This window comes from Manis javanica, chromosome 6 (genome assembly GCF_040802235.1).
Source record: "Manis javanica isolate MJ-LG chromosome 6, MJ_LKY, whole genome shotgun sequence".
NCBI lineage: Eukaryota > Metazoa > Chordata > Mammalia > Pholidota > Manidae > Manis > Manis javanica.
Genome location: NC_133161.1, coordinates 146,135,924 through 146,162,467, shown reverse-complemented (window position 1 = coordinate 146,162,467; position 26,544 = coordinate 146,135,924). Strand labels below are relative to the sequence as shown.

The window sequence follows — 26,544 nt, the reverse complement described above, 5'->3', positions numbered from 1 at the left end:
CACGTGTTCAGAGGCTGTTGTCCTCCAAAGGGCCCCTCCCGTTCCAGGATTTGGGGGGTGGGTGGGGGCACGGCAGCCTTGCAGAGGACCAGGCAGTGGAAGAGGAGAGTGAATCTTGGGGACTGAAGGGACAGGGGCAGCGCGGCAACTGGCATCAGCTTTGCAGAGGCAGGGGAAACGGGTGGGTGGCGGCAGAACTGTGTGGAAGGTTTTTATTTAGGAAAAGCTGTGCGGAAAAGAATTCAACAAAATGTTGCTGTGAAAAGAGAAAAACAAATCTTAAGCCTTAAAAAAAGTTCAAATCAACCGAACTCACTCAGAAGGGAGGAGGCCAAGAATGGGGAGGAGTTCCAGCCTGTCAGGCAGACGGCTGGCCTCAGTGGGTAAGGCCGTTTCCCTGAGCACTTTGGGGAGGAAGCCGGGGTGGCCGTAGGCCTGGCATGGTGGCCGCTGACCCCTGCCACAGACCCCCGGCACACTCCCTTAGTGAGGCCCGTCCCGGCTTTGCCAGGAGCAGCGTACCGCTCTTTCGGGAGGGGGCTGGGGGTGGCTGTGAGGGCACCAGGGGGGGTGTTCAGGGTCGGCTCCTGCTCAGGGATGATGGGGGCAGCTGCCCTCAGGGCAGGCGTGCCAGGCGGACAGCCGATCGCCATACCAGTACATCCGAGGCCCGAGTCTTAGACAGGAAAGTGGGAGAAAGAGAGGAAAAGTCTGCTTTTTCTGGGTCCTGAGTCATTAAGAGGACAGGCCTATCTGGGGGTTCTCCCAGCCTTCACCCCAAGCCCTCTTCCCAAGTGACCCCAGTGATGCTTCCGCTGAGATGCTCTTCTGGCCGCGGCCGGCGCCCTCAGCCAGGCATGGGTGAGGGTCCGTGACCCACACCACTGGCCTGTCCAGGAGAAATGAGGACGGAGACTTGTCCAGTGGGGAGGGGCCGGCGCCTGGTCCAAGACCTTCTCACCAGAAGCTCCCGTTCAGCTGGAGGGCTGGGGCTGCTGCCGCATCGGTCTCTGGCCCCGCCCGCCACCGCTGGACTCCCCGTGAGAAGGCGCCTGCCCTCCCTGAGCACAGCCAGCGGGCGCGCTGAAGGCCTCTGGGCTCCAGACCGAGGGTCAGGGCCGCCTTCCCCCGAGCTCCCGGACTCGGGAAGGAAGAGGCTGTCCACGCCGACCTGCCAGGCCCCGGGTCAGCAGATCCGCTCCTCCCTCCCGCGCAGCAGGTCTGGGCGCAGGGGCTGGTGAGGGCCGTCCGGGGCACTCCTGCTCTGGGACAGGCCCCACGCCCCCGGCCCCCGCACGGCGCGGCGGGGAGCGCCCTCACCCTCCGCCTCCGCCCCGGCCGGATCCTTGCGGTCACAAAGCGGCACTGACTCCACTTCTGTCTCCTCCGCCCCGGCTTTTTGGCTTCGCTGGGGCCAGTGGCAGGGTCCAGTCCTACAAACCGGGTGAGAGGCCCCATTCCTCTGGCCCAAGTATACTTCCAGCATGTAGTAAATGGTCCAGAAGACGGTAAAACAGCCGACAAGCACCAGGGTCTGGGGAAAATTCCAACCCACGTTAGGGCCCATTTCTCCAAGCCTGCAGTTTTTCTCAGGCCAGAGCAATGGGCTCAGAAAGCCAGTCTCCCTCTAGGGGCTGCCCCTCCCACCCAAAGCACTGCCCATCACCTCCAGGCATGCCCTCTAAGAGTCAGTCAGGAGAGTGGGGACCGGGTCTTCCCCACCCCTCACTCCCCAAGTCACCTGGAGTTTCCCACCAAGGACTGAGTCCCCCAGGACCTTCCTGTCTGCCCGTAGCTCGGATCACGGCCCCAGTACCTTGAGGGTGTTAGGGGTGATGGTGTAGCCATCTTCCTCCGGAATTTTCAGCCCCGGAGGGCAGGGCAAGGTGAAGCCCTCATCCAGGTACTTCCCACTCATGGCGCTCTCTAGAAGCCTGTGGAGGGGGTGAGGATGCCCCGCTCACTGGGTTTCTCTCCACCTGCCCTCACCCATCCTCCCACCTTACAGCTGAGGAGGGATCCCCACATCAAAAAGGGGGCAGGTGCCGTGGGTGCCCCGGGAGGTGGGGCTCTCTAGGTGTCCCTCCCCCCAGCCCCCGTGCGTTGTCTCCCCTCTGACACGTGTGTCTGTCCCTACCTTTGTCTGTCCCTGATGTCTACCGGAGTCCACACAGAGCCATACAGGGTCAGCCGCCATTGCTGGAGGATACCGGCCTGGAAGGGCTCGTCTCCTAGAGATGCAAGAGGGGCAGTCCTGAGCCATGCCCTCCGCGGGCCATGCCCACAGCCGAGGCCCTGCCTGCCCATCACCCGGGGGGACTCGGCCACTCGGCCTCCTGCAGTCCCAGCGACCCCAGGTTCTGCGGCGGTGTCCTTAGTGGCTGACAAGCGGGGAGGTGGAAGAGGGTACTCTGAAGCAGAGAAGTTCTGCCTTTATCTCTTCCATATTTTGGAATTTCAGCTGGGATTTTGATTGGGGAAAAAAAAGTTATAAATTAAAGAGAGGTTTAAAAGCCACTGGTCCAGTGACTAGCTAACGAGGGAGGGCTGGGCTCAGTCTTCTTACTGAAACACTGTGTGACCTTATGCAAGTCACTTCCAACCTCTGCGGGGCCTAAGACTTTCCAGAAAAAGGCCGTGAAAGTTGGTCCTGCCCTTAAATGCCTACCAGGGCTGGCTGAAGGGTGGTCATATGTGAAAGGACTTGAAATGTGGCTTCAGTAAGGAACTGATGTTGCTATGCTGAGGAAAAATGGACCAGTCACTTCTCCAGGGAACAGAAGAGGCCATAGAAAAGAACAATTTCAGATTCAATGCCCACTTTTTAGATGGGACATACTTCTTGGCTTCTATGCTGCTGTTCTAAGGGTGATGCTGTGTATTCCACCTGGAATGATTCCTATGGGGACTGAGGTCCAGAGGGACCAGAGGACGGTCACGAGAGGCGGGCCCCACGGGAGGGCAGGCAGGCTTACCTACGTCCCTGATGGCGAGTCTGTACGTCCCTCGCGCTCTCTCCCCCCAGCATCGCACAGTGGAGAAAGTCCAATCATTGAAGCCGCTGGGGTCCCTGGAGGAAAGCACAGAGTAGAAAACTTGGAAGGAGGGTGCAGGAACTGACCACTTTGCCCAGGAACATTTTTTTTTTTTTCTGTAGTAGCCATGAAAGTGTACAGCTGTTGTCTGAGCTCCAGCCATCAGGAGAGTGCCACGTGGGGTCCTCAGCACTGACCCCTTCCCGGGATCTCACGGGCAGAGGGACTGGTGTCAATGGGTCCTAGTGGGAAAGGCCAGCGTGGGGCGAGCGTGGGCCTGGGAGTCCGCACAGTCCAGGTTTTCTGTCACTCTCCCAGGCACTTACTAGCTGTGCCTCATTTCTTCATCTATACAAGGAAGTTACACAGTCTGCCCTGCACGGCTCTTATAGGATTAGAGGGGCATAGACGTAGAGCATAGTGCTCAGCACGCTGAAGGGCTTGCACGAAGCGCGAGTAAGTGGCTTTCAGCTGCCATGGTCGGCCAGGGCCATGGCAGTGCAGGGCAGTGCCAGCGTCCACGTCTCCCGTACCTTTTCCTTGAAAAGGCCGGTGCCGCAAAGGGAGCTCAGGTGTGGGTAGGTGTACGTACGAGTCCATGCTGCGGGGGGCGCCGATAAGGGACATCATGCCACTGGGGCAAAAGAGTTTCAGTTCCAAGCTGCCACGTCGTGGATGAGTGATGGAGACGGTCACTGCCACATGCTCCAGGGTCTTCAGCCCCGACATCTCCAGGTCCGTCCTGCTGACTGTGGGAAGTCAGGCTGGGCAGCTGGGAAACCAGCCCCATAGACACTGTGCCCTCACTTCACCCAACATAACTCAGAGGCACTTGCTCCATGAAGCCACAGAGAAGCATCTAGGGCAACCCTAAGAGGGACCTCGTGGACACTAGTAAATGGAAGCAGTTGCTGCACTCAAGGAGTTTACAATCCAGTCTGGAGTCCAGATGGGAAGATACCATATACCCAAGACACAACGTAAGCGCCAGAGAGCAACGTGATTCATTCATGCAAAAAACAATCAACGGGTGCCTCCTCCATTTCAGGCACTGTACTAGATGCTGAGAATATAAAGATAGGTTGGACATGGTCTCTGCCTCTACCTGCAGGTGGGAAATGTCATGGTGTGAGGCATACATAATTAATACCAGAACAGAGATGGTCAGACGGGTTTAGGCACATGGCAGCAAGACACACTCTGAAGAAGGAAATGAATACAGACGGTAGAGGGGGTGGGTAGAGGGCGATCCGGGAGGGGGAATGGCATGTCTGAGAGCAGAGGTGGACATGAACAAGTTTCCTATTGAAGGCAATACAAAATTCAAAGAAACTACCGGAGTGAATAAACTTCAAGGAAATTATGCTGAGTGAAAAAAAGCCAATTTCAAAAGGATACACAGCACGTGATTTCATTTGCATAATACGCATGAATCACATTAAGTACATCAGTGGAGACAGATTAGGGGTCCCCAGGCGCAGGGGATGGGGCAGAGGAAGGCTGGGGCTGCAGCGGGATGATGGGGAGGCTTGTGGTGACGGCACAGTTCTGGCTCTTGGTTGTGGGTGGTGGTTGTGCGAGGCTCCATGTGTGGAAAAATCACACAGAGGCCCCCCAGCTCCCCGGTGTGAGCGCAGGTCTAACTGGTGAAGTCCGATCAGCTCTATGGATCGTACCATTGTCGTTTCCTGGTTTTGATGTACGTAATTAAGACATAAACATTGGGAGAAGGGTGTGCAGAACTTCCCTGAGCATTTCTCTGTGACGTCCTATGAATCTATAATTATTTCAAAGTGAGAAGTTTAAGAAGGAACAAACTACTGAAGCAGAGGATCAGTTGGGGACTATTACGACCTTAGGTTGCAATGAGAAATAATTCTTTCTCAAGCACCTTTTCTGCATTCATTCCTTCCAACAGGCAGGCAGCAAGCAGTACCACCGCTTCAGATGCCCAGGTGCAGACAGGTGCCGAGAGCCGGGCAGGGGGCCTCGGCTGGCCAAGGCTTCAATCAACGTCCTTCACACAAGCAAGCAGAGCTATGAGAGAGCGCCGAGCAAGGGCAGAGCGCTTTATAAAGTGAGAGACGGTCACGGTTAACAGACGTGGGCAGCCTGAACGGGCAGAAGGAACAGGGTGGCGAGGCCAATGAAAATGCTCCTGCCTTAGTCTAGGTGGCAGCGTGGGTAACTGTGAGAGGACAGAGGAAAGCAGAGGCTCAAGCCTTTCTGTGCCACCGCCTTCTGCCTTCCCGGACCCTGAGCCCAGTGGCGTCCACTCAGACGCCCTCTCCCTGCAGTCACAGCAGAGTGCCACCGCCGTTTCCCCCGCGGCGCGCGTGGTCATGAGCACTACCTCATTGCGCGGCTTCACATTTCTTTACTTCCTTAGCTCCAAAGACCTTTCCCACCCCAAGTCAGCACCCACTTCCGTGACCAGACCCTGGGCCTCGTCACTGCCTGGGGCGGCTTCGCTTCTGAATGGTTTGGTGACTTTCACTGTGAGTTTCATCACATAAGCAGTGCAAATTAATAGAACACAAATTAGGGAAGTAAATGTAAATTAGGAGCAAAAATGAAACCAAAGAGCGCCCACAATTCTTGCTAACACGTTGGTAATACCCACCCAGAGCTCTGTGTATGCACGTGGTGCGTGCGGCTTTTCTTCCGCTCCACCTGGCGGCTCTTCAAAGCCAGCGTCCCATCTTCTCTGAAAACAACCTGCTGCCCGTCTACCCCGGCACTCCTTCTCGACCCTTCGTTGTCCTGCGGTCCGTCCAGCTCCTCTGTCTGCTGCCGAGATCCCATAGCTCATCGGTCCCCATGCTCCCTGCTTTACGCTCTCAGATTCCTTGGCTTTCTTTTCCTTTCACAGTAACTACCTGGGGAAAGTCAACACCAGAAGGCCCCCAGACAGCCATCTTCTTGGCTGGATCTTCTTGCTTATGTCTTTCCCACTAAAAACGAAAAACAAAAACAAACCCTTTCTCAGCTCTCACTGCCTTCTGCCCACCAAGGGCTCTGGCGCCCTTCAGCCTGGGTTCAAATCCCAGCTTTGCCATTTTCTAGCTATGAGAATTGGATTTGTGTTTCCTTATCTGCCAAATGGGGATAGTAACAGTCATCGGGTTGACAGGAGGATTACAATACAGGCAGACCTCAGAGATGTGGGTTCAGTTCCCCACCACTGCAATAAAGGGAGTCAAACGAATTTTTGGTTTCCCGGTGTATATGTAAACATATAAAAGTTATGTTTACATTATAGTATAGTCTATTCAGTGTACAATAGTATTACATCTAAAAAGAACAGTGTCTGTACCTTAATTAAAAAATAATTCGTTGCTAAAAATGCTAACCGTCAACCTGCTCTCAGCAGGTCATAATCTTTTTGCTGTTGGAAGGTTTTGCTTCCATGGTGGTGGCTGCCGGCTGATCAGCCTGGTGGTCGCTGAAGGCTGGGGCAGCTGGGGAAATTTTTAAAAATAAGACATTGATGAATTCGCTGCATATATTGACTTTTCCTTTCACAAACGATTTCTCTGTAGGCTTGGATGCTGTTTGGTATTTTACCCACAGTAGAACTTCTTTCAAAATCGGAGTCAATTGAGTCTCTCAAAACCTGTCACCGCTTTATCAACACTTTTTGAAATATTCTAAATCCTCTGTTGTCATTTCAACAAACTTCACAGCATCCTCACCAGCAGGATATTCTATCTCAAGAAACCACTTTCTTTGCTCATCCATAAGAAATCAATTCAAGTTTCATCATGAGATGCAGCGATTCAGTCACATCTTTAAGCCCCACTTCTAATCCTAGTTCTCTTCTGTTTCCACTACACCTGCAGTGACTTCCTCTAGATAAGTTTTGAACCTCAAAGTCATCTGTGAGGGTTGGAATCAACTTCTGAATCTGTTGATGTTGCTATTTTGACCTTTTCGCATGATCATGAATGCTCTTAATGGCATCTGGAATACTGAATCCTTTCCAGAAGGTTTTCAATTGACTTTGCCAGGATCCATCAGAGGAATCCCTACCTATGGCAGGTAAAGCCTTATGAAATGTATTTCTTAAATGCACTCGTTAAATAATGTATTTTTTAAAGACTTGAAAATCAGTCTTACTCCTTGGTCCATGGGCTGTGGAATGGACGTTGTCAGCAGCATGAAAGCAATATTGATCTCGTTGCTGAGATCCCATCCCCATCAGAACGCCTGGGGGACCAGGTGCCTTGTCTGGTAGCTCCCAAGCTTTCCTCTGCAGCCTCCTCACCTCTCTCAGCCGTCACAGAATTGAAGAGATTAGGGCCCTGCTCTGGACCAGGCTTTGGCTTGAGGAAATGTTCTGGCTGGTTTGATCTCTCCAGACCGAACTTCCTCCCTATCAGCACTAAGGCTGTTTCATTTTCTCATCACTACTGTGCTCACTGGAGAAGCACTTCTGATTTCCTTCAGGAACTTTTCATTGGCATCCACAACCGGGTTGACTGGCACAAGAGGCCTAGACTTCGGCCTGTCTGGGCTTTTTCTGTGCCGCCCTCGCTGAGCTTGACCGTTTTGAGCTTCTGATGTAAAGGGAGCGACGCGCGGCTCTTCCTCTCACTCGAACGCTTGGAGGGCACCGCAGGGCTACTAACTGGCCAAAGCCAGTACTTCTGTGTCTCAGGGAGTAGAGCAGCCCAAGGAGAGGGGCAGAGACAGGGAAAGGGCTGGTCGGCGGGCCAGTCAGAACACACAAAACCTTTATTAAGTTTGCCAGCTTACGTGGGTGCGTTTTGTGGAGCCCCAAAACAATTACAATGTGACATGAAAGACCACCGATCACAGACCACCACAGCGAATATGATGATGATGACAGAATCTCAAATACCAAAATGTGACACAGAGACAAGAAGTGAGCAAATGCTTTTGGAAAAAGGGTGCGGACACTTGCTCAGTGTGGGGCTGCTACCAGCCGGTTTGTAAGCCACTCAGGATGTGGGAAGCACCATCAAGCGACGCTCAGTAAGACGGGGTCTGCCGCGGGTCAGCATACGGAAAGTGCGACGTCGGTACCTAGGGAATATTCAGGCCACCTAAGGGGTGGACGTGATTTCTCTTCCTTCACTGTTCAACTTCTTGGCAAAGATGTCTACGTTCACCATCTCTGTTTCTCACCCTCCCATTCATCCTTAACTTCTTTCTCTACCACAGTGGAATATACAGCACACAGGGTCGATGTGAAAAGTTGGTTTAGAGTGCTTATGATGTAGAAAAAGCATTTCCGTACCATTCCTCAGAACCTCTGCGAACCCCTCCCCAGAAGGAAATGCCTATTATCACTTTCAGTTGTTTTCTTCTGGGATCTACTTTCATGTTTCTATATAATAAGCATGTGTGGCTGTTTTATGGTTTATCAGTTTGAGACATTATTTACTGATTTTGGATGAGAGCGAATAAGGATTCAGTGCCACATCCGCACCCCCTACCTTACCCTCTCCACCTTCTCAAAATCAGCACATCACAATTCTTGGTTAGATGACTATTTGTTTTACTTTACAATGACCTTATAAATTTTATATGTACTTTAGCCAAGTAGTGTACAATGACCATATTCATTTTCTAAACAATTTGCTGTTTTCCCCTCTGGAGTTAATAACTGCCCAGTTTTGATGTTTACTTCAACTCATGTCCCTGAAGCTAATTCTTCCCAAATGGCACAGATGGACCACATAACCTCTCTGAATACTACTGTTTCCAATGGACAAACAAGTCAGGGGCCCCCTCGATGCCATTTCCCCCTGGAGAGTCTGTCTGTGGACCCTTGGGGCTCATTCCTATATGCTGTGCTGCTGTTGGGGTGGTCCCTCTCTGTCTCTGTCTGTCTCTCCCTCCTTGCCCCCCTCTCCCCTCCTCACCTTCCCTCCCCCCCACCTTCCTTTTCTTCTCTTAGTTTGCCCTTCACTGTAGCAGGCTAGAGGGTCTTTCAAAGCAGTTCAGACAAACGGAGCATGAGAAACACTTGCACGTCTGAACATATTCATACTTCCCTCTCTCATGTGATTATTAGGCTGCGGTTTTTGAGCAAAAATAATCTTCCTCAAAACTAGAAAATATTTGGAGGATTTTTTTCAAATGAGTGAGCCCTGTTATCCTCCAAAGTCAGCCTGAAGTCCTAACCATTGTTGGAGCTTCTCAGCTGGTGGGCTTCCCTCAGGTGAACCGGCCGGGGGCCTGCCATGGAGGGGCCTGCAGACCAGGACCTCCAGGGCACCCCACTTCTCTAGGGAGGACCCTTCCGGTCTCCTGAGCGGCCGGCCCGGCGGCACGCTCCCTGCCTCTCACTTTCTGCTGCACCGCGCAGAAACTCCCCAGTTCCTGCCCAGGTAAGGAGGGGCCAGCACCTGGCTGCTAAGGGTGGGAGAAGGTCCACGGGGGTCTACGTGTCAGCTGATCCTGGGTTTTAGCCTCATACCCCATCTCTGTCCTGCGAGTCCTGCGCTCTGGGACTGCGGCACGAACGGGCTTGCTTCACAGCATCACCCCTGCAGGTATTTGTACGGGATTTTCTTGCCCTGCTCACTTCTGCCTTCCTTTTCCATCTTCCGAAACTGTGACGAAATAACCTCATTTGCCATTGCCTCTCTCACTCTTTGTCCTTCTGCTTATAACATTTTTATTCCTTTATTCTTATTCTAGGGAAGTTTGGGGAGAAAGAGATAAAATCACGTGTTCAATTTGCCCTCTTCAGCCACAAATCATCTCTGTCCCCGGTAATGATTCAGCCAACCGCGATCTCGCTTTTGCCCCTACGGACACACTGCAAGGCTGCGTCTCTGGGTCACCACGGGCCCAGGGCCGCCCTTCTGCCCTCGGCTACCTGCCTCTCTCACTCAGACGCCTGGGGCCCCGATACCGTCCTCCTGATTCGTCTCCTACCTCTCCGCCGCCTCTTCATTTCCTCGGGGGCTCCTGTCCAGGGTCCACCTGTAACAGTGGCTCTCCTTTACTCCCTTACCCTCCGTCTACCGTCCCCCGGGGGTCTCTCTTTCTCCCAGACCTTTTCCTTCTGTTTTTATGCTACTGACTCCCAAATTATTACCTCCAGTCTAGACCTGCAAACTTACTTATTCAGCTGCTTTCTAGATAGAACCTTTAGATGCTGCCCAGAAGCTTCAAACTCAACAGAGCCGGAATTCCCTTCCCTGGTCCACGCGGTTGCCTGGCTCAGCCGTCCTTCCTCCTGGCTTCCTGGTCTCGTCTGACGGCACCACTAACTGATCAGCTGCCCAACCTAAGAACTTAGAAATCTCTTTCTATAGTGAAAAAATACATATTTATTTATATAAAGATATACACATAAATATGTTTATATTTACATATATAAATTTTTATTATAGAAGATTTTAAACGTATACAAGTAGAGAGAAACGGATGTTCTCAACACTAACTTCATAATTATCAATCTGTGGCCATCAACAATTCCCCCTATTCTTTCACCTCCCAGATTCTTTGGCTGGAATCCCCAGCACCCTATCATTCCATCAGTAAAGATTTCGGAGGTACCTCTACGAGATGAGGCTTTGGGAATGACTGGCTGCTCTCCTTCTTTCTTACTGGTAACATCAATTGGTGATATTACAGTTTACCTCAAAGGCTCCCCACAGTTTTGATAAAGTCCTACGTCCTTCCCCACCGGCACACCTGGTTCCACTGGGCCCTGCTGCCTGTAGTTTCAGGGCCTCCTCTGCCCCCCACACCTTGTGCTCCAGCCACACCATGTGCCTGGCAGCTCCCTGAAGACACCGCAGCCTCTGCACACGCCCTGCGGCCTGGACGTCCCTCTTCTCCTGGCTGGGGCACACGGTGAAGCTCAGGCTAGGCCCTGCTCGCTTTGAGAAACCCTCCTGTCTTCCCTGGTGCAGGAGGCATCCCTCCTCTGACACCTGTGTCACCTCTACAGTGCTTACAACATGATACTTGGCTTGCAGACCGACTGTCTTTGTCTTTCCCTACCACACTGAGCGCTTCGAGGGCAGGAACTGTGTCTTCTCTCTGAATCCCTAGAATGCAATACAGTGCCTGGGGTGAGGTAGGTCTCATATATTTGTGGAACGAATGAGTGACAATGTCAAGAGCAATTTCAGAGAAATACTTGAAAGGCTGAATTGCAAGGAAAGGATAGGGAAGGAAATGGGGAGGGGCAAGGGCTGCAGAGAGACTGCAGACCGCAGCGTTTCAGGCTTGGGAGCCGAGGCACTGGTAGCGGCAGTGGCAGAAGGGAAAACCTGGCAGTTAAGCTAGCTTGTGAGAGGTGGCGACGAAATCCAAAATTTGGTACAAGTCAAATGTAGTATGTTGGTGGAATATCCAATAGCACAGTGATTTAGGAATAGAAAGATGAAGGACAATAGACACAGAATACTCGGAGGAGAGCACGAACACGGCAGAGAAGGGCTTACAGAGTGAATGGCTTGTCACAGAACACTGCGGAACAGCACGGAGTCCAAGAAGAGCCCTGTGGGTGCCTGTCCGTCAGCACGTGCAGATGGTGGCACGCCGCGCACATTCTCGTATTGCTGTGTATGGGGAGCTGGGTGGTCATGCACCAGAGGACATTAGAATTATTTTACTAGACTTACAGGACTTAATACATTGAGTTAATATTTAGAACAGGGCTTAGGCCATAAAAAGCACTCAAGCCTTAGCTGATGATCATCAGCTTATTATTATTTGGTCTTTGGTAGTTGGGGTCTTTCTAACTTACCCTCTGGGCCGAAGATTCCAGGGCTTTCTCTGCCCACACTCCTGTGGAAGCTATGAAAATCTCCGACCCTCTCACTCGTCAGGGAACATAGTAAGAGATTGTGACGAGGACTCATTTAGTGAAGAGGTGACAGATGAAGTTACAAAATCAGCCACACTGTCGAGGAAGAAAATGTGAAGGAGGGTGGAATACCATGGATTCTGTCTCAGAAGGTGCTCATGGTGCGGGACTAATCGCAAACTAGGGCACCAAGCAGCTGGGGCACAGAAGCCAGGAGACAGCTCTGGAGCCGCGGGGGTGGCAGAAGCCGGATGAGGGAGGGAGGCTGCTGCAAAGGCCTCTCCACAGGGTCAGGGCACCAGGAAGGCTGAGAAGAGGGACTCCGACTGGGCCCCATCTGAGCAGGAAAGGGCGCTGCGAGCAGGGGCATTTCAGGGCTAAGGGGTGACAGAAGCGAGCAACGGCTTTACTTAGTTCACTTGGAGAGGTTGAAGGATGGCAGGTGGACCTGGGATGTTTGAAGGGGAAGGAAGACCCAGAGGAGAGGCAGAGACTGGGTCGGAGATGAAGGAGCAGGTTTCGCCTCACTGGCAGAGGGTTCGCCAGCAGGCGCAGGGCACAGGAAGGATAAAAAGATAGGTGCACAGGGTGGCCGGGAGCCCCCCATAAACACAGACTCCCCTGTGTGTGAGACACCCCCCCAAACCCCACTCTCACTCTCCCACCCTCTGGCAGAGTTTTGAGGCCCGGAGTCAGATCTGAAGGAGCTGCGGGGAGAGGAGGGAGGCGGGAGTGTGGGTGACACAGGTGGAGGAGGAAAGAATTAGAATAGAACGTTCAATATCGTGATCTGGTAATGGTGGCATGAGTGTCTATGTGTGTCCAAGGGCATCGAGCTGTGGACTAAGATTGGTGCATTTTATTATATGTACTCCAACAAAAGAAAAATTATAAAAGTAACTATTGGTAAGGAGGGAAAAAAATAATAAAAGAACCGAGAGGCCCTAATCTCTTTTTCCACATATTCTCCTGCCAGTGAGGAGAAACGAAAACCTGTCGGCTCCAGAGCCACCCTGCCCGATGAGGCAGCTACTAGCCAGATGTGGTTATCCAAATCTAATTATAAAACTGAAATTTAGTTCCTCAGTCACACTGGCCTCATTTCACGTGATCAATAGCCTTATATGGCCAGTGGCACTGAATTGAGCAGCACAGATAGAGAACATTTCCATTATCCTAGGAAGTTCTACTAGACACACCACTGCTCTGGAGTCGCAGAGGCATTTTACCTGCTCTTCAATCTCAGCAACACTCAGCCCTCTCCCCCCCCACCTGGCAGAAGTTCACTTTCCAGCCCTCAGACCCCGACTCAGGTCTTGGTAGGAGAGACCATAGCTTGGCCATTGGCGAAGGAAGGTTTCCTGACTGTCTAGGGCTGAGCCGCTCTATCTATTCTAACTGGACTTGAACCTCCGAGCACGCCCACAGCTTGTACCTTCCCTGCTGTCGGCTCTGGTGTCAACAGAGTCACAGCAGAGGGACAGACACGTTGGCTGCCTCCGTTTCAGCCGAGTTCACTGCCCTTCACTGCCCTCCAGCCCACGAAGGGCTCCACCTGCCCAACTCCCTGAGCCGTCGCCCCCTTTGGCTCCCTCCGCCTCCCTCCCCTCACCCGCCTCCCGCTTCCCCCAGGGCGACTGTCCTCTCTCAAGCCTCCTGCAACAAACAGCGGTTGCCCAATGCCTCTGCTCCTAGGGCAGCTTGTCAGGCTGGGCAATGCCCCCCCCCCCCCGGTTAGTGGGAAGCAGAGGATACCAAAGCCAGAAAGGCCTCTTGCCCTCTTCTAAGTCAACCCCTCACTTGACAGGTGCAGCTGTGGGCCACAGTCACTTAGATGACAGGAAGCGGGAGGTGAAAGCTAAAGGCTCACTGTCTCCTAGACTGGGAGCGCAGAGCCCGGGGTTCTGGCTGGACCGCATTCCTGGGACCGTTCCTGCGCTCTCCTCCTCGGCTCACGCCTCCTGCCCCTTCCCAGATAGCATTCCTTTTACGGACAATGCCGTGACTGGGCCCAGGAGTTACTTCCACACAGCGGGGAACTGGGCAAGTGGTGGCCGTGGTCAGGGAGCGTGAACAGGACTTCTCTTGGAGAGAGCTCCTCCAAGGAGGCAGCGCCACACCCCCGAGCTCCCCTGTCTCTGGGACTGCCCCCCAGGGAAGCGGCCGGGACCCCCACCCCAGCACCCTTCTTCGGCCCCTCCTCCTGTCCTTGCTCTGGTTGGGTCCCTTCCTAGGAGGATGGGGACGGTGAGGCTGGAGCTCTGGTTCAGACACAAGACGTGACATGCTTCAATGTTCACAAGAAATAGCGAATAACTCTGCTTGTCAAAATTCCTCAAGGGAAAAAAAAAAAACCCCAAGGAGCTGGAGGCCAGGAGAAGTCTCCCGAGGGAGCCTGGGAAGTCTGCAGACAGACGACCCTGTAGGCCGAGCACCTCGATCCGACCTCCCTCTTCTCTGGCAAGGCGCTCAACCTCTGCGCTTGACACAAGGCCACATCTCTCCCAGACCTTCAGATAGTTCCAGTGGCCCTGGGGTGGTGGAGGTGGGGGCAGAGGGTGGGCAGCGACCGTCCAGGGGGACATCCGTGATCCCACCCCTCCTGGCAGACCCCATCTGACTCCCTATTAGACAGCCCGAGAAGCAAAGGAAGCGACTGCCGGCCCCCCACTCCACCTGAAGGCCACGGGATGAGGGGGACTGTCTGGCAAGTTCTTAGCATGGGAGCCAAATGCTGGAAGGGGCATCTTTCAGCTCCTGCCTGGTCTCGCCCTGCCGTCCCTCCCCACCCCTCCCTTCTGCCTGTCCAACCCACTGCTCAGCAGCTCCTTCCCACTGCTGGTAACTCAGGAGAAAGGTCTTGTTTCAGCAGCCAAGGGACAGGCCAACTCAGAAGCAGTAACATGCCCTAAAATGGCCAAAGAAAACTCCCCAGGCCTGGCTGGGGCTCCAGGAAGGGGGTGGAACCCTGCAGGGAGGGTGCGTGCAGCTTCCCGTCACCCTGCCCCAAACTTCAGCCCAGGATTAACCCCTTCCTGCTGAGGACTTACCATTCCACAGGACCTCCAGGGAGCGGGGAGACAGTGGGATAGCCTTGTTCTCTTTCAACACGGGGCTGGCATAGGAAGCCAAGTAAGGGACAGACGTCCAGATCTATTCAAGGGAGCGGGGGATGGTGAGTGAGCTAACACGACTGATGTCACCCCTGCCCCAAAACACACACTTTTTCTCTCTCATCAACTTCGCCTTCAGGGCTCAGCTCTCTTTCCTTCCTCTCCTGGTCACCCTCCTCCACTCCTGACACTCCTGCTGGCGCACAGGTGTGCTCCCTACGGCACCAGACCAAGGACCCAGAGGAAGGGGCTGGGTCCAGGGTGGCGGATGAGAACCAGAGCACCCTGAAGTCCCGAGCTACACTCAGATCCCACTCACTCTCTACCGACAGTCTGGAAATTGCCACCAGTGTTGCACCTGCTTTGTCACTCGTAAGATGGCTATCAACTGGGATGAGGGGAAACGGAATGAATGAGCATTTATTAAGCACCCACGACATGCCAGGCAATGTTTCAGGCATGCGGCCCCCTCCCTCGGTCACTCCACACTGGGCCCCCTGCCCTGCCCACACCTGTTCACCTTGGCTGCATTAACGAGTCTCCAGGCACTGAGCAGGCCAAATCCATGCTGGTGGCTGTGGCTGAAGCCTGCCTCATTGGTGGCCCAGTCCGCATGGTGGTCCTCATACTGACAACAGAGGCCCTGGTTAGCCTCCTGGATTCCCAGGAGCCTCAGCAAGCTCACTCTGGCCACCCCCTCCCCCCTGGTCTGCTGGCTGATCCAGGCCAGGCTCTCCCACAAACACCACTAGGAATGGATTCCCCAAGGGAAGCTGGGACGCAAGGTCAAGCCCCATGCCGTCACTACAGCGGCCTGCTTCTACAGAGGGAGCCAGGAGTCCCAGCTCCAGAACGAGGGAGCCCAGACAGAGCTCTCCCTTGCAGGTAAAACAGCATCTGCAGAATGGGTGCAAATGAGTTTAGATCTGTGGTCTGGGTCAGGCCCCTGCACCCATTCTATGCACATGCAACTCTGAAGGGATTCGGCACCTAACACTGGGACACCTGGAATAATCGGAAGCCTCCTGACCCCTGCACAGTCCTGGGCCCAGAACTCTGGGGTGGTCTGGGCCAGGCCGCAGGTCCGCCTGCTAGGCTCTCACCTGCGTGGCTGTGAAGACAATGATGTGCTGGACGTCTCGCCAGGTGAGGCAGGGCCGCACCTGCAGCATCAGGGCTATCATGCCCGCTGCAAGCGGGGCTGCAGCCGAGGTCCCCGTGTGGCCCTCCGTGCAGCCCGTGCCCTTCTGAAGGTCCCAGTCAGTGGTCACCTGGCAAGCAGAGGAGGGCAGGGGGCTGGGTTAGGGGCTGGGTTTACAGGTGCTGCGGAGAGGGGGCAGGGTTGGTTCTCTGAGAGCGCCTGGGGGCCCCTCCTTGGCGAGGGCTGGAGCTGTGGCCAGAGTGAGGCCCATGAGCAGGCTGGGACAATGCAGGCCTCACAAGAGGCTCTCTGGAGAACTGAGAGGACAGTTGGACAGTTACCTGTGAGGGTCTGGCCGAGGGGGCAAGGAGATGGGGACATGGGGGACGCCTTAGGTGCCGAGCTGTTTCCCGATTCCTGCTCCTCTGATAACTCCCTGATTCACCACCCCGGCCCCTCTCGCCACCTGCTACCCGGCAGCCTTGCTAGACGGGAAGCAGCCGGGGCAGCTCTGGGGCCCCGACTAGAGCTGGGGCAACACTGACGGCACCGTTCAAGGAAAGCCCAGCCGGCAGGGCTGGAGTGACACGAGTGCAAGCAAAGGAAGTGCGTTCCCGGGGAGGGGGAACGCACGGCCCCCTGGCCCCTGGGGGCCAGCCTGGGTGGGCGTCTGCAGCCCCTGCCAGCCTGGCCGTGGCAGGCCACAGGACCCGCTGCCTCCCTGCCTCAGCCCCGTCTTCACCTGTGGTTCTGAGGTGGGAGGTGAGGGCAGGGGCAGGGGAGGAGGAGGTCGCCTGGGGAGGGACGGCGTCTGCCTGGCATCAAGCCCTTTCCAAGCTCCCATCAACCCTGGAGCCAGAGGTGAGCAGAGGTGGGCCCTGCCTAGGTCTGCTCCACTAAGTGGCACTTGGGTCCAGCACATGGTGCCCATATGAAGACCAGAGAAGTTTTTCTTCCAACCTTCTCTTTGGGGATCAGAAACCAGTGTGCCAACAGCTGCCTTGCCTCCGTTATACTCACTGCTTCCCTCCCAGTTGTTATGGCAGCTGCCAGGAGATGTAATTTTCACTCAGACACCATGCAGGTTTCACTCAAAAAACTATCCGGGTTGTGGTCTCAACGAGAGTGGGAAGCCCGCTCTCTGCCAGGAAGCAGGTTTTTTTTTTTTCCTGTTAAGGGAACAGCCTCTCGGTGGCAGTCCGCTGGGCAGCTGTGGGGCCCATGAACTTGCCTGTAGTGGCAGAGGCCCAGGCAGCCATGGGAAGGTCCAGCCAAGTGCCCCCCACAGCCAGAGGGTGGGCAACAGATGCCCTGCCCTCAGGGAGTCAGCTCCACCGAGCTGGCCATTGGACAAAAAGTGTCTACGGGAGGTGTCTCCGAGGCAAGGCTGTCCCAAAGATGGAGATGTGACTGAACGATCTCTCTCTTCATTTCCGGACAGTTCAGGTGGAAGGTGGAGGCTAGGGTGGGAAGCGGCGGTGAGTTCAGAGAGTTTATGCCAGGGAGCTGGGAGCCTTCTTGGCCTCCAACTGAGGCCAGGATGAGCAGCTCCTGGTTCCTGAGGGCTCTGCCAGGGCTGGAAGAGCACAGCACATTCCTGCTCCTCCCCCCAAGCTGGCCTGGCCTGAGGTGGGTGCCCTCTGCATCTGAACCCAGCCTGCCGAACAAAGCCTCCGGCCCTTTTACTGTAGTTGACTCCCTTTCCTCCCCTCCCCAGGGTGAGGGAGGGGGCTGGGGTCAAGAGGCACAGAGACTTGGAACACAGGGTTGACCAGGAGTCCACTAGCAAAACACAATTTCAGTTTTGGAATATGAATTTGACTCCATGAAGACAAAGCAGCCTAGCTGCCTGTGGCCCCAGAAGGGACCTCCCAACCCGGGCCACTGGACATCTGACACCACCTGGCACCAGCTCAGCTCTTCCCAGGAGCCTGCCGTGCCTGGATCACCCTGTTGGGGGCAGCTGCCCTGCGACAGGTAGGGAGGCCTAGGGTCACAGCCCAGAGACCTGGCTTGCACCTGCTGGGATGGAGCTCAGCCAGCTGGGAGCGGGCACTAGACCCTGAATTCTTGAAAACGCTCTCATAGCCAGAGAAGCCCCTCTCCCTTGCTCCAATCTCATTTCCCCCAAGGGGAAGCTGCAGCCCCCAGGAAAGAGCCGCCTCTCGGGCTGAAGGAGACATTCCCGGCTCCTCTCCCCGCCCACCCTGTAAGGACGGTGCCAGCCTTACTCCTGGGAGCAGAGGCCCAGGACTCACGGTGTGTATGGGAGGCTGAAGAGCAGCGGGGTGAGGTTTGTTTCAAGCCCACAGAAATTAGTCAAAGCCCAGATTCTACCGAAGGAAGACAATGAAAAGTCCTGTAATCAGTGTGACACTTGGTAGTTCCTGCCGTGAAATATACTTTCCACTTTAAAATTTGAAACTGAAAAACCATGCATGCAGATTGAGTTAGAGTCCTCAGCTCCAGCTGCCCAGTGGCACGGCCCTTGAGACACGGACCCGCCAGGGAAGAGGACCCTGAGTGGGCACAGGGGCAAGGAGGGGACACTTGGGAGGCACTCACGATGCTCCGCAGCATCTTGTCCCCGCCGCTGAAGGTGACTGCCAGCATGGAGGCACACTCCTCCGCATAGAAAGGCATCCGGCCCTCCTCGTCCACAGCACCTGGGGACAGAGCAGTGGAAATGCAAGCTGAGATGAGGGCCTGATAATATCACAGTTATCTCCGAGTTATCATCCGGGAGGCTGTCCTGACTTTAAAAAATGAACCTCGTGGCCCAAGACTCTCAGAGTGTCCACAACCCTGCCTGAACAGGCAGCCTCAAATGGCAGAGGGCGTTCTGTGCCTTCATGCAACCTAATGCGACAGGTCTGGGTAAACCTGGGGGCATTCCCCCCTGAACCTGTTCATCCACCCACACGTTCATTTTCCTCAACATGTACTATCTACTGTGAGTCCCAGTGGGTGGCACACACACACATAGATGCCAGACTCACAGCCCCTCCCACTAGGCGACACACACACACGCGCACGTGCTCCTGGAGCCCAAGGCGGTACCGATGGTGACCGTGTAGATGGAGTTGGCGTAGCCGTCATAGTTGCAGTTGTCACTGTGCTGGCCCCCATTGCCGCTGGCCACCACGAAGATGCTCCCGAAGCCCTGGCGGCCTGCCAGCACTCCATGCTGCAAGGCGGCCTGAGGAGCAGACGCGTCGGGGGTCAGCCGGGGGAAAGACCTCCACCTTCCTACCAGCCGCTCTCTCCCTGACTTCTACAAAGAGAAGGCAAAGAGCCCAAAGGCACTGGGCACAGGAGAGAGAGACTGAGGGAGGGGCACAAGGTGAGGATGCAGCTGTCAGCTGAGCGGCTGTTGGATGCGTGTACGCTGCTTATCTGATAGGACAGGCCAGACACGGGGGCAGAGCGCACAACCAGAGGGTAACAACCAAAAGCACTGTTTCCTCTCTCTAAGAACCAGTGTCCCCCACACTCCCCTCCTCCAGGTTAGGAGCATCCTTCCCAGAGGAGGCGGGCATTGCAAACGGGGCTGTGGGAGGGAGCAACCTGCAGTAGTTGTAGGAGCTGAATGAAGAGGGTGTCCTGGACCCCCCAAAGTCTGCCTGCAGCTCAGTTACCTTTCCAAGCTGGTGGGGGCCATCCACCGTCTTCCCATCGTCATCGGGTCCCCAGCTGTTGAGAAACACCCGGAGGGGGGAGCCAGGGCTGGGCTGAGGCTGCACACCGGGCCTCCTGGGACAGGGTTTAAGGGCTCAGCCCTCATTCCCAAGGGGAAACTGAAGTGTGTGCTATGGTGCTTTACCTTGGAAACCAGCCCCGTTTAGCATTGCTCTATCCCGCCCCTAAAAATCCTTTCTCAGGCCCCAGGGAGCAGGAGACAATACATAAAGAAGAAAGGGACAGGGGACCACCCCTCTCCCGAGTTGGGGATCCAACACTAGGCTGGATGGCAGGGCACCGTGAAGGGAGTGTTCAGTCTGGGCAGGTTCTCGGGTCTGAGGGGCTCTCTAGGAGGAAATGCACACTGTGGATGACGTCATGGATTTTAGGGAGGTACTGCCCGGGGTGTAACGGGTGTCCTCAGTACCTCAGTTCCTCCATACTCCTGCCCTCACCCCACCCACTGCCATGCCCCCGGCCCTGCCTTAACCATAACCTGGAGCTGCAGGTGCATTTACGTGTGTAGGGCTGGTGCTGGGCACTCAGCTCAGCTGTGGCTGGAGACAGCCCACTTTCTCCCAGAGGCCTGTAAATTTATTAAATAAGTGAACAGGGGGCTGGCTGGAGCACTCGTGTGGCATCCCAATTACTGGGGTGACCTGAGACTTAAGCCTGAGAACCCAGTGGCTGGGGATCTGGACACAGGAAGGGGAGGGACCAGGCCGAGGCCTGTGAGAAGACGCTGCTGGGCCCTACCCATCAGCCCATTTTGCTGTCCTTTTGTCAGGATTTGTCCCAGGTGCCCCGGCCTCTCGCCCTCTCACCCTCCCGGCCCTGCCTCACCTGCAGCTGTAGATGTCATTGATCTGATAGTGCTTGTTGAAGGCCACAGCCTCCATGCTGTCCGTAAGGGGGCCATCCAGGACACGGATACCTAGGCAGTGAAGGCCAGCTCCTCAGTGACGCTGGTCCCCTGGATGGGGACCTGGGGGGTGGGGGCTACATGTGGAGACTGGCTTTTCTCTCAAAGTGCTGCTGTATCTCTTCAATTTTTATGTGTGTGCCTGTCCAGAAATGTTTTTAACGTAATGTTAAATCTTAGACTTTAAGGATCATGGGAAGAGGCTAGAATGCAGGGAGCTTTGTATCTGCATGCTTAACCACATAAAACACTGGTGCAGTGCTTCACCCATAGGTGTTCGATAAATGGTACTTATTACCCTGACTACTCCCACAGATGCCTAATTTCACTCTGTAAGATGGGGTGGGTCCCATCCTGGTGAGCACGCAGGGACAAAGCTGTCAGGAGGGACCCAGGCCCTGAGGGTGTCCGGCTCAGTGAGGCCTTGTTTACAGAGAGGGCTGCTGACCTCTGCTGGAGGGTAAGAGGAATGCAGCCGGCCACTCAGTCTGCAGGTCCCACTTATGGGGGATCAGGGGAGGGCTTCCCCATTCCTTGCCTTCATGAACCTTCTGCCTTGATGGACAGAGACTGGGAGGTGAAGGAGCCTTAGAACAACCCCGCCTGGGGGCTGGGGCTGCTCAGCTCTCTGGAAAGAATGGAGAGCAGACAGTGGTCATCAGAAGGGCCGGGAGCCTGAGTGCTGGGAGGGAGCCTCCGTGGGCATATGGGCCAAGGGAGGGCAGGTGAGAAGGTGCTCAGTGAATTACGGAAATGCAGACATAGGTAAGAGAAAGGAGCCACCACTACAGCGAGCTGGGTCACTGATGGAGCACAACCACGGTCAGAATAAGGGAAGAGGAGGCCCAGCAGGCTGGGCTTGAGGCCTCCACCCCCCACCCAGAGCGCTTCCATGTTTACCTGTTTTATATAGTAGTTGGCTGCTAAAAACATGTTTCGAACACCACTGCACTGAAAAAAATCAACAAATTGATATGCCCTACAGATGAGCTATTACAGATTTACCCTTTGCTCTCTGCTGTGTGTGCTGCATGTGGGATTAAAAACATTTCAGAATTCCGAGGGAGGGCAGGGGGTGAAGGCTGTGATGACAGGAGCCGAGCGAGGCTAGCTCGGAAAGTACCTGCCACGCGGCTCCCGTACGCCACTCCCACGGCACAGAAACTGTTGTTGGGCACGGCGGCGATCTCTCCCGCACACCGCGTGCCATGGTAGTTGCCATTCTCCGCATCCGGGTGGGGCATAGGGTCCGGGTCGTTGGAGTTAAGGTCATAGCTGCCCTCAGGGCTCTGAAACATTGGGGGAGGGTGACATGTGGTCACCCACTGCTTCTAAGGGGCCAGCTCCTGGAGCTCAGGGGGGCGGGAACCGGGAGGGCGGGCCTCCAGACCAGCGCAGCAGGGCCCTCTCTCCGCACACCGAACAGGCTGTGAGACACGAGGACAAAACACACTGGGGCAAAACCACCAAGTGCCGGACCTCAGCACACTTCGCTCCTGTCTACTAGAGAGACGTGCTCAGGGGACAACTGCTCCACAGCTAGGGAACCTGGGATAAGAATTTAGGGCCACCTAAAGGCCGGCCACCACAGGGAGGAAGGTGCTCAGAACTCTGTGGAGAGCCAAGCTGCCTTCAGAGGCCACTGCTTCGGCCCCAGGGCGGGGAGCAGCCCCCGGAACCTGGAAGTATCACCTGGGATCCTCTCCCTGGCGGGAGCCGGGTCACTCCCTGTGACTCCACCGCCAGTCCGGAATGCCCGCTGGCGCAGAGACGAAGAGCACCACCCACCCCCAAGCCCTTTTGTTTGGCCCTGTGACCTTAAGAAAGGGGGCCAGCCTGAAGATGACACCAGGAAGGAGGTAAGCCATGGAGGTGGGAGACGTTGCTCCAGGGCCACTCACGTAGTTGGGTGCAATGTCCTGGACGGTGTGCTCCACGCCATCATCCACAACCACCACAGTCACCCCTCGCCCAGTGACGTTGCGCTCCCACACACCTGTCACGTTGATGTCCCTGCCGGGGCTCCGCCGGTTATTCTGTAGGAGAGGGAGGGTTGGGAACTGTTCTCAGAGCCTTGGGGATCCAGTGACACACAGCATGGCCCCCGGGGACAAGTTACAGCTAGCAGCCCCTTTTCTCTCCTGGCCACCATCAAAGAGCCTGATATAGGCTGCGGACTGTTAGGTCTAAGTGGGGACAGAGCCAAGGAGGGACAAGCGAGAGCTCTGCCACAGCCTAGTCCCCGGGACAGCCTGGTATCACTCACAAGCAGCCCAGGTGGCATGGTGGCTAGAGCTACTGGCTGGAAGATACAATTATTACGCTGTAAAATAAACATAATAGGATGTTAGCAGTTGACGCAAAGTGTCTACCACGTGTCAGGCGCACACATATTGGTTCCCTCATCCTAACCGTAACTCTGTAAGGAAGGCACCATGACAATCTCCATTTCACAGAGGAGGACGCCGAGGCACAGAGAGGCTCAGTGGCGTGCCCAAGGGCGCCTGCTAGAAGTGGCAGAGCTGGACTTTGAGCCCACGCAGCCTGGCCTCAGCAGCCACGTCCTAACCACGAGAGTCCACTGGCTTCTAGAAGTGAGCCCAGGAGGGTGGAGCCGGAGGATGGGGACACGCCCAAAGACAACAGATACGTGTCCGCAGGCAGACAGAGGATGGGGGTGACTGCACAGTAAGACAGTCAAAAGCCCATGGAAGGATTGGATACCCAGAAGCTACCCATCTGAAGCTGAAAACTGCAGGCCTGGACTCACCAGGTGCCATTGTTGTGGGTACTTGGGGTCATTGAAGTGGACGCTGCGCTTGGCCCGCTTCAGCAGCCTCTGCTCTGAGTGCCAGCGCACAGCTTCGTGCCTGGCCAGCACAGCCTCCGTCTGCTGCCGGATGGCCTCCACCTGCTCATCCTGCCGGTGTCCAGCTGGCTGGACCAAGAGGTAGAACCCCTGGAGCTCCCCAATGCGTCCAGCATTCACCAGCCCCGCTGCCTGGGCCAAGGCATCTGCCTGTTGCTCCAGCGTCTCTTCTTCCTGCTCACCTTCCAGCTTGTCCAGATGCACAGCCCAGCTTAGCCCCCCTGGACCCTCAGCCCCAGGCCCATCTGTCCTTGCCAGGCCCATGACCCAGGGAAGCAGTAAGAAGAGCCAGGCTAACTCCAGCCAGAGGCAGGTGGACAGGCCCCAGAGGGCTTCCAGGTGTGGCACTTTCTGCCTCCCCTTCGGCATCAGAGCAGCAGGCTACAGATAAAGAGAAAGGACATCAGAGATAAAAGAGCTGATAACTGCGGGGGTCTGAGAGGGAGACTGAACCACCGAGTACTACAGCTACCCAGAAACCCCTAATCCATTTTAAACGTTTGACAGAAATGTTCGAGCCTCTCTTTTTATTCACATGTATCCCTGAACAACAGGGATAAGCCCCCAGTGGGTGGAGCAGTACTAACCCCAGGTGGTACCTCCAGGGCATGACGGGCCAAGTCCCACCTGACCAGCTGGCGGAGCAGCATGTCAGTTGCACAAGGCAGCAGACTGCTCCTTCCCACTGTGGCCATGAGAAGGGCTCACAGACCCTATCACTCCCCCAAGCTACTGGCAGAGTCACGACTCTTTTTAGAAGAGACCCTCCTCCCTTATTTAGAGGGGACACAAATCTTTCCCCCACTGACTTCTCAGTCCAGCTGTCCTCAGGGCCGTGGGGCCCCAGGCCCACCTGGACTCCATGTGAGGTTGAGCTCCTGGTCTGCTTAACCACCTCACGCTCATTTTGCGCAAATGGAGAAAAGGCATCACTTCCACTGCGAGTTGTGTTCGCTCTGAGCACAGACTGCAGGCCTGTGGGCCCCAAGCAAAGAAGAAACGGTGTCCTTCCAAACCCAGTGGAGCAAGCAGAGGCTCACCATGATCTCCAGGACCTGTGAGCAGAGAAACTGGCCAATGGTCAGGATCATTTCCAGGGATCTCAACTGGGGTGTAGACTGGAACAGGACTGGTATAGTAAGGCACAATCAGCTCACAACCCTGAAACCCTACTTCTTGCCCATCACGCCACCCTCTTTTCTTTCTTCCTAGAGGCCCCGGACTATTACCAAAACCACTCTTGAAAACGCAGGCAGTCCTGCTCCCTAGAAGTCCGGGTGGTAGCTAACGTCCTGATTTCTGTATCTCTGAAGGATGCCCGGAGAAGTAAGAGTAGGCAGGAGGCAGGGGAAACAGGGAAAAGCCGAGAACACAAACCAAAGTGGACAGGCGTAACGGGCAAGTGGGTAGCAGTGAGGGACGAAATGAATGGAAAGGGGCACTAAAGGCCTTCGCTGCCTGTGGGCCCTCGCTCAGCAGGTGGGCTTGGAAGGGAGAGCGCAGGCTCCGGGGACAGCCACTCACAGTTTGACAGAAGGGCCAACTTAGAACTCGTGGGGACCTGGACAGGTGAACGGGTGGCAGAACATGTGTACCTGGCGACGGCTGGACCCCTTCAGAAACACCTGCCCTCTACTGACATCACCCTGAGGCGGGACTTGGAACCCACACACGTACCCCTGATGTGACTCAAGACATTACAGAAACATGGGTATTTCACCGAAGTCTCTTTGGAAAGAGACCAGGGGTCTTAAGTGACCTAACATTTCCCTCCAAAAGTCTGCATCCCACACCTGCTCTTCTTTCCTTAGGTTCCCAGGCATGTTCCCTCTCACAGTCCTTCCTGCCCTCCAGCAGCCTAGATTTCCCGAGATACTCGGACGTCTTTCCCAATCTGCGTACCTTGCTGTGTGAAATAAAATCTTGTTAGACAGCTAGAGAGTGACCCTTCCAGGGCCCTTCAGTCTCAGCCGATCCCGCAGATTTCCGGAAGCACGGAGAAACCTGACCACCACTTCCTCCTTTCCCTCGTGCGGGGCAGTACTTGACCCCCACCCTCCACTCCAGACTCCAGTTTCTGGAACGGAACCTCAAATACCCTCTGACAGCAGATCACAACCTCATGCAACTGCCAGGAGCACCTTCACAGCTCGTAGGCGCCGAGGGGGAAGAGGAATGATGCGGGCAACCCAGGGTCCAGGGCTCTGCGCGCAAACACTGTCCCGTCGCCGTCTCTACACCCTGTTCCTAAAACCAGGCTGCGCACAGGGGTCAGGCTCGCCGATTCCCTCTCCCCGACCTCGACTGCCCGGGGCAAGGTGCCCCCTCCTCAGAGGGAAGCACTCTATCCCGGAGCCCAAGCCCCCGGTGCGCCGAGACCTGGGCGCCCCCGCGCCGGGCCCGAGGGCGCGCTCCGTGCAGCCCCTCGGCTCCCCGGGTTCCAGGCGCCCGGACTCCAGGGCCCCGCCCCCACCGAGCTCCCCACTCACCGGCCCGGCCGCCGCCGCCGCCGCCGCCGCCGCCCCCCCTGCGGAAACTCGCGGCTTCCAGGGAGCGCGAGGACCCAGTGACAGTAACATCACTTCCGCTGCGGCGCGGCCAATCGGCGGCGGGTCCCCGGCGCACACCCGCTGCCGGCGGCGCTGGGGCCGGTCCTGCGGGCGGGCGCCCGGCCGGGGAGCGTGCGGCGGTGGCAGGCTCTGCCCGCTGGGCCCCGCCGCCCCGAGGCCTCAGTCATCCTCCAGGGGCGCCCTCCCCGGAGGGAGCACCTTCCCGGTGTCCTCTGGAGAGGGCATCGCGGTTGCGATCTTTAAAAACACCTCGTCCCTCTTCTCCCCTGAGCACCAGCGCCCCGGTTCTCCCTACGGCCCCCCCAGAGGGGCTCCTCCCTCCGGCACGTGTCCTTCCGTCCGGCGGGCGCGTCTCCCAGCTTCCCTGCGCCCCCGGGAGTCGCCTCGCATCTCGTAGGGTTTCCGGGCTCCCG

The 26,544-nt window shown here is 55.8% G+C and overlaps 1 protein-coding gene across 5 annotated transcripts; it reads right to left on the bottom strand.

The window, feature by feature from the left end:
- Positions 1-198: 198 nt before the first annotated feature.
- PCSK7 (proprotein convertase subtilisin/kexin type 7) lies at positions 199-26,374 on the bottom strand. 5 transcript variants are annotated; one of them, XM_036992709.2, is made up of 17 exons: positions 26,051-26,374; positions 24,415-24,616; positions 23,463-23,942; positions 22,594-22,728; positions 21,816-21,981; positions 20,614-20,704; positions 19,728-19,782; positions 19,150-19,288; positions 18,655-18,755; positions 16,052-16,219; positions 15,469-15,576; positions 14,886-14,988; positions 3,628-3,784; positions 2,976-3,070; positions 2,138-2,231; positions 1,817-1,934; positions 199-1,534 (listed from the first exon to the last, which is right to left on the bottom strand). In XM_036992709.2, the coding sequence occupies exons 3-17, from the start codon at positions 23,928-23,930 to the stop codon at positions 1,187-1,189; spliced, it is 2,346 nt and encodes a 781-aa protein (XP_036848604.2). In that variant the 5' UTR covers positions 23,931-23,942; positions 24,415-24,616; positions 26,051-26,374; the 3' UTR covers positions 199-1,186. The 5 variants fall into 5 exon arrangements, with proteins under 5 accessions (XP_036848604.2, XP_036848605.2, XP_017523843.3 ...); XM_036992710.2 differs by having other exon boundaries at positions 24,415-24,536; XM_017668354.3 differs by lacking the exon at positions 26,051-26,374 and adding an exon at positions 25,464-26,044.
- Between the last annotated feature and the right edge of the window lie 170 nt (positions 26,375-26,544).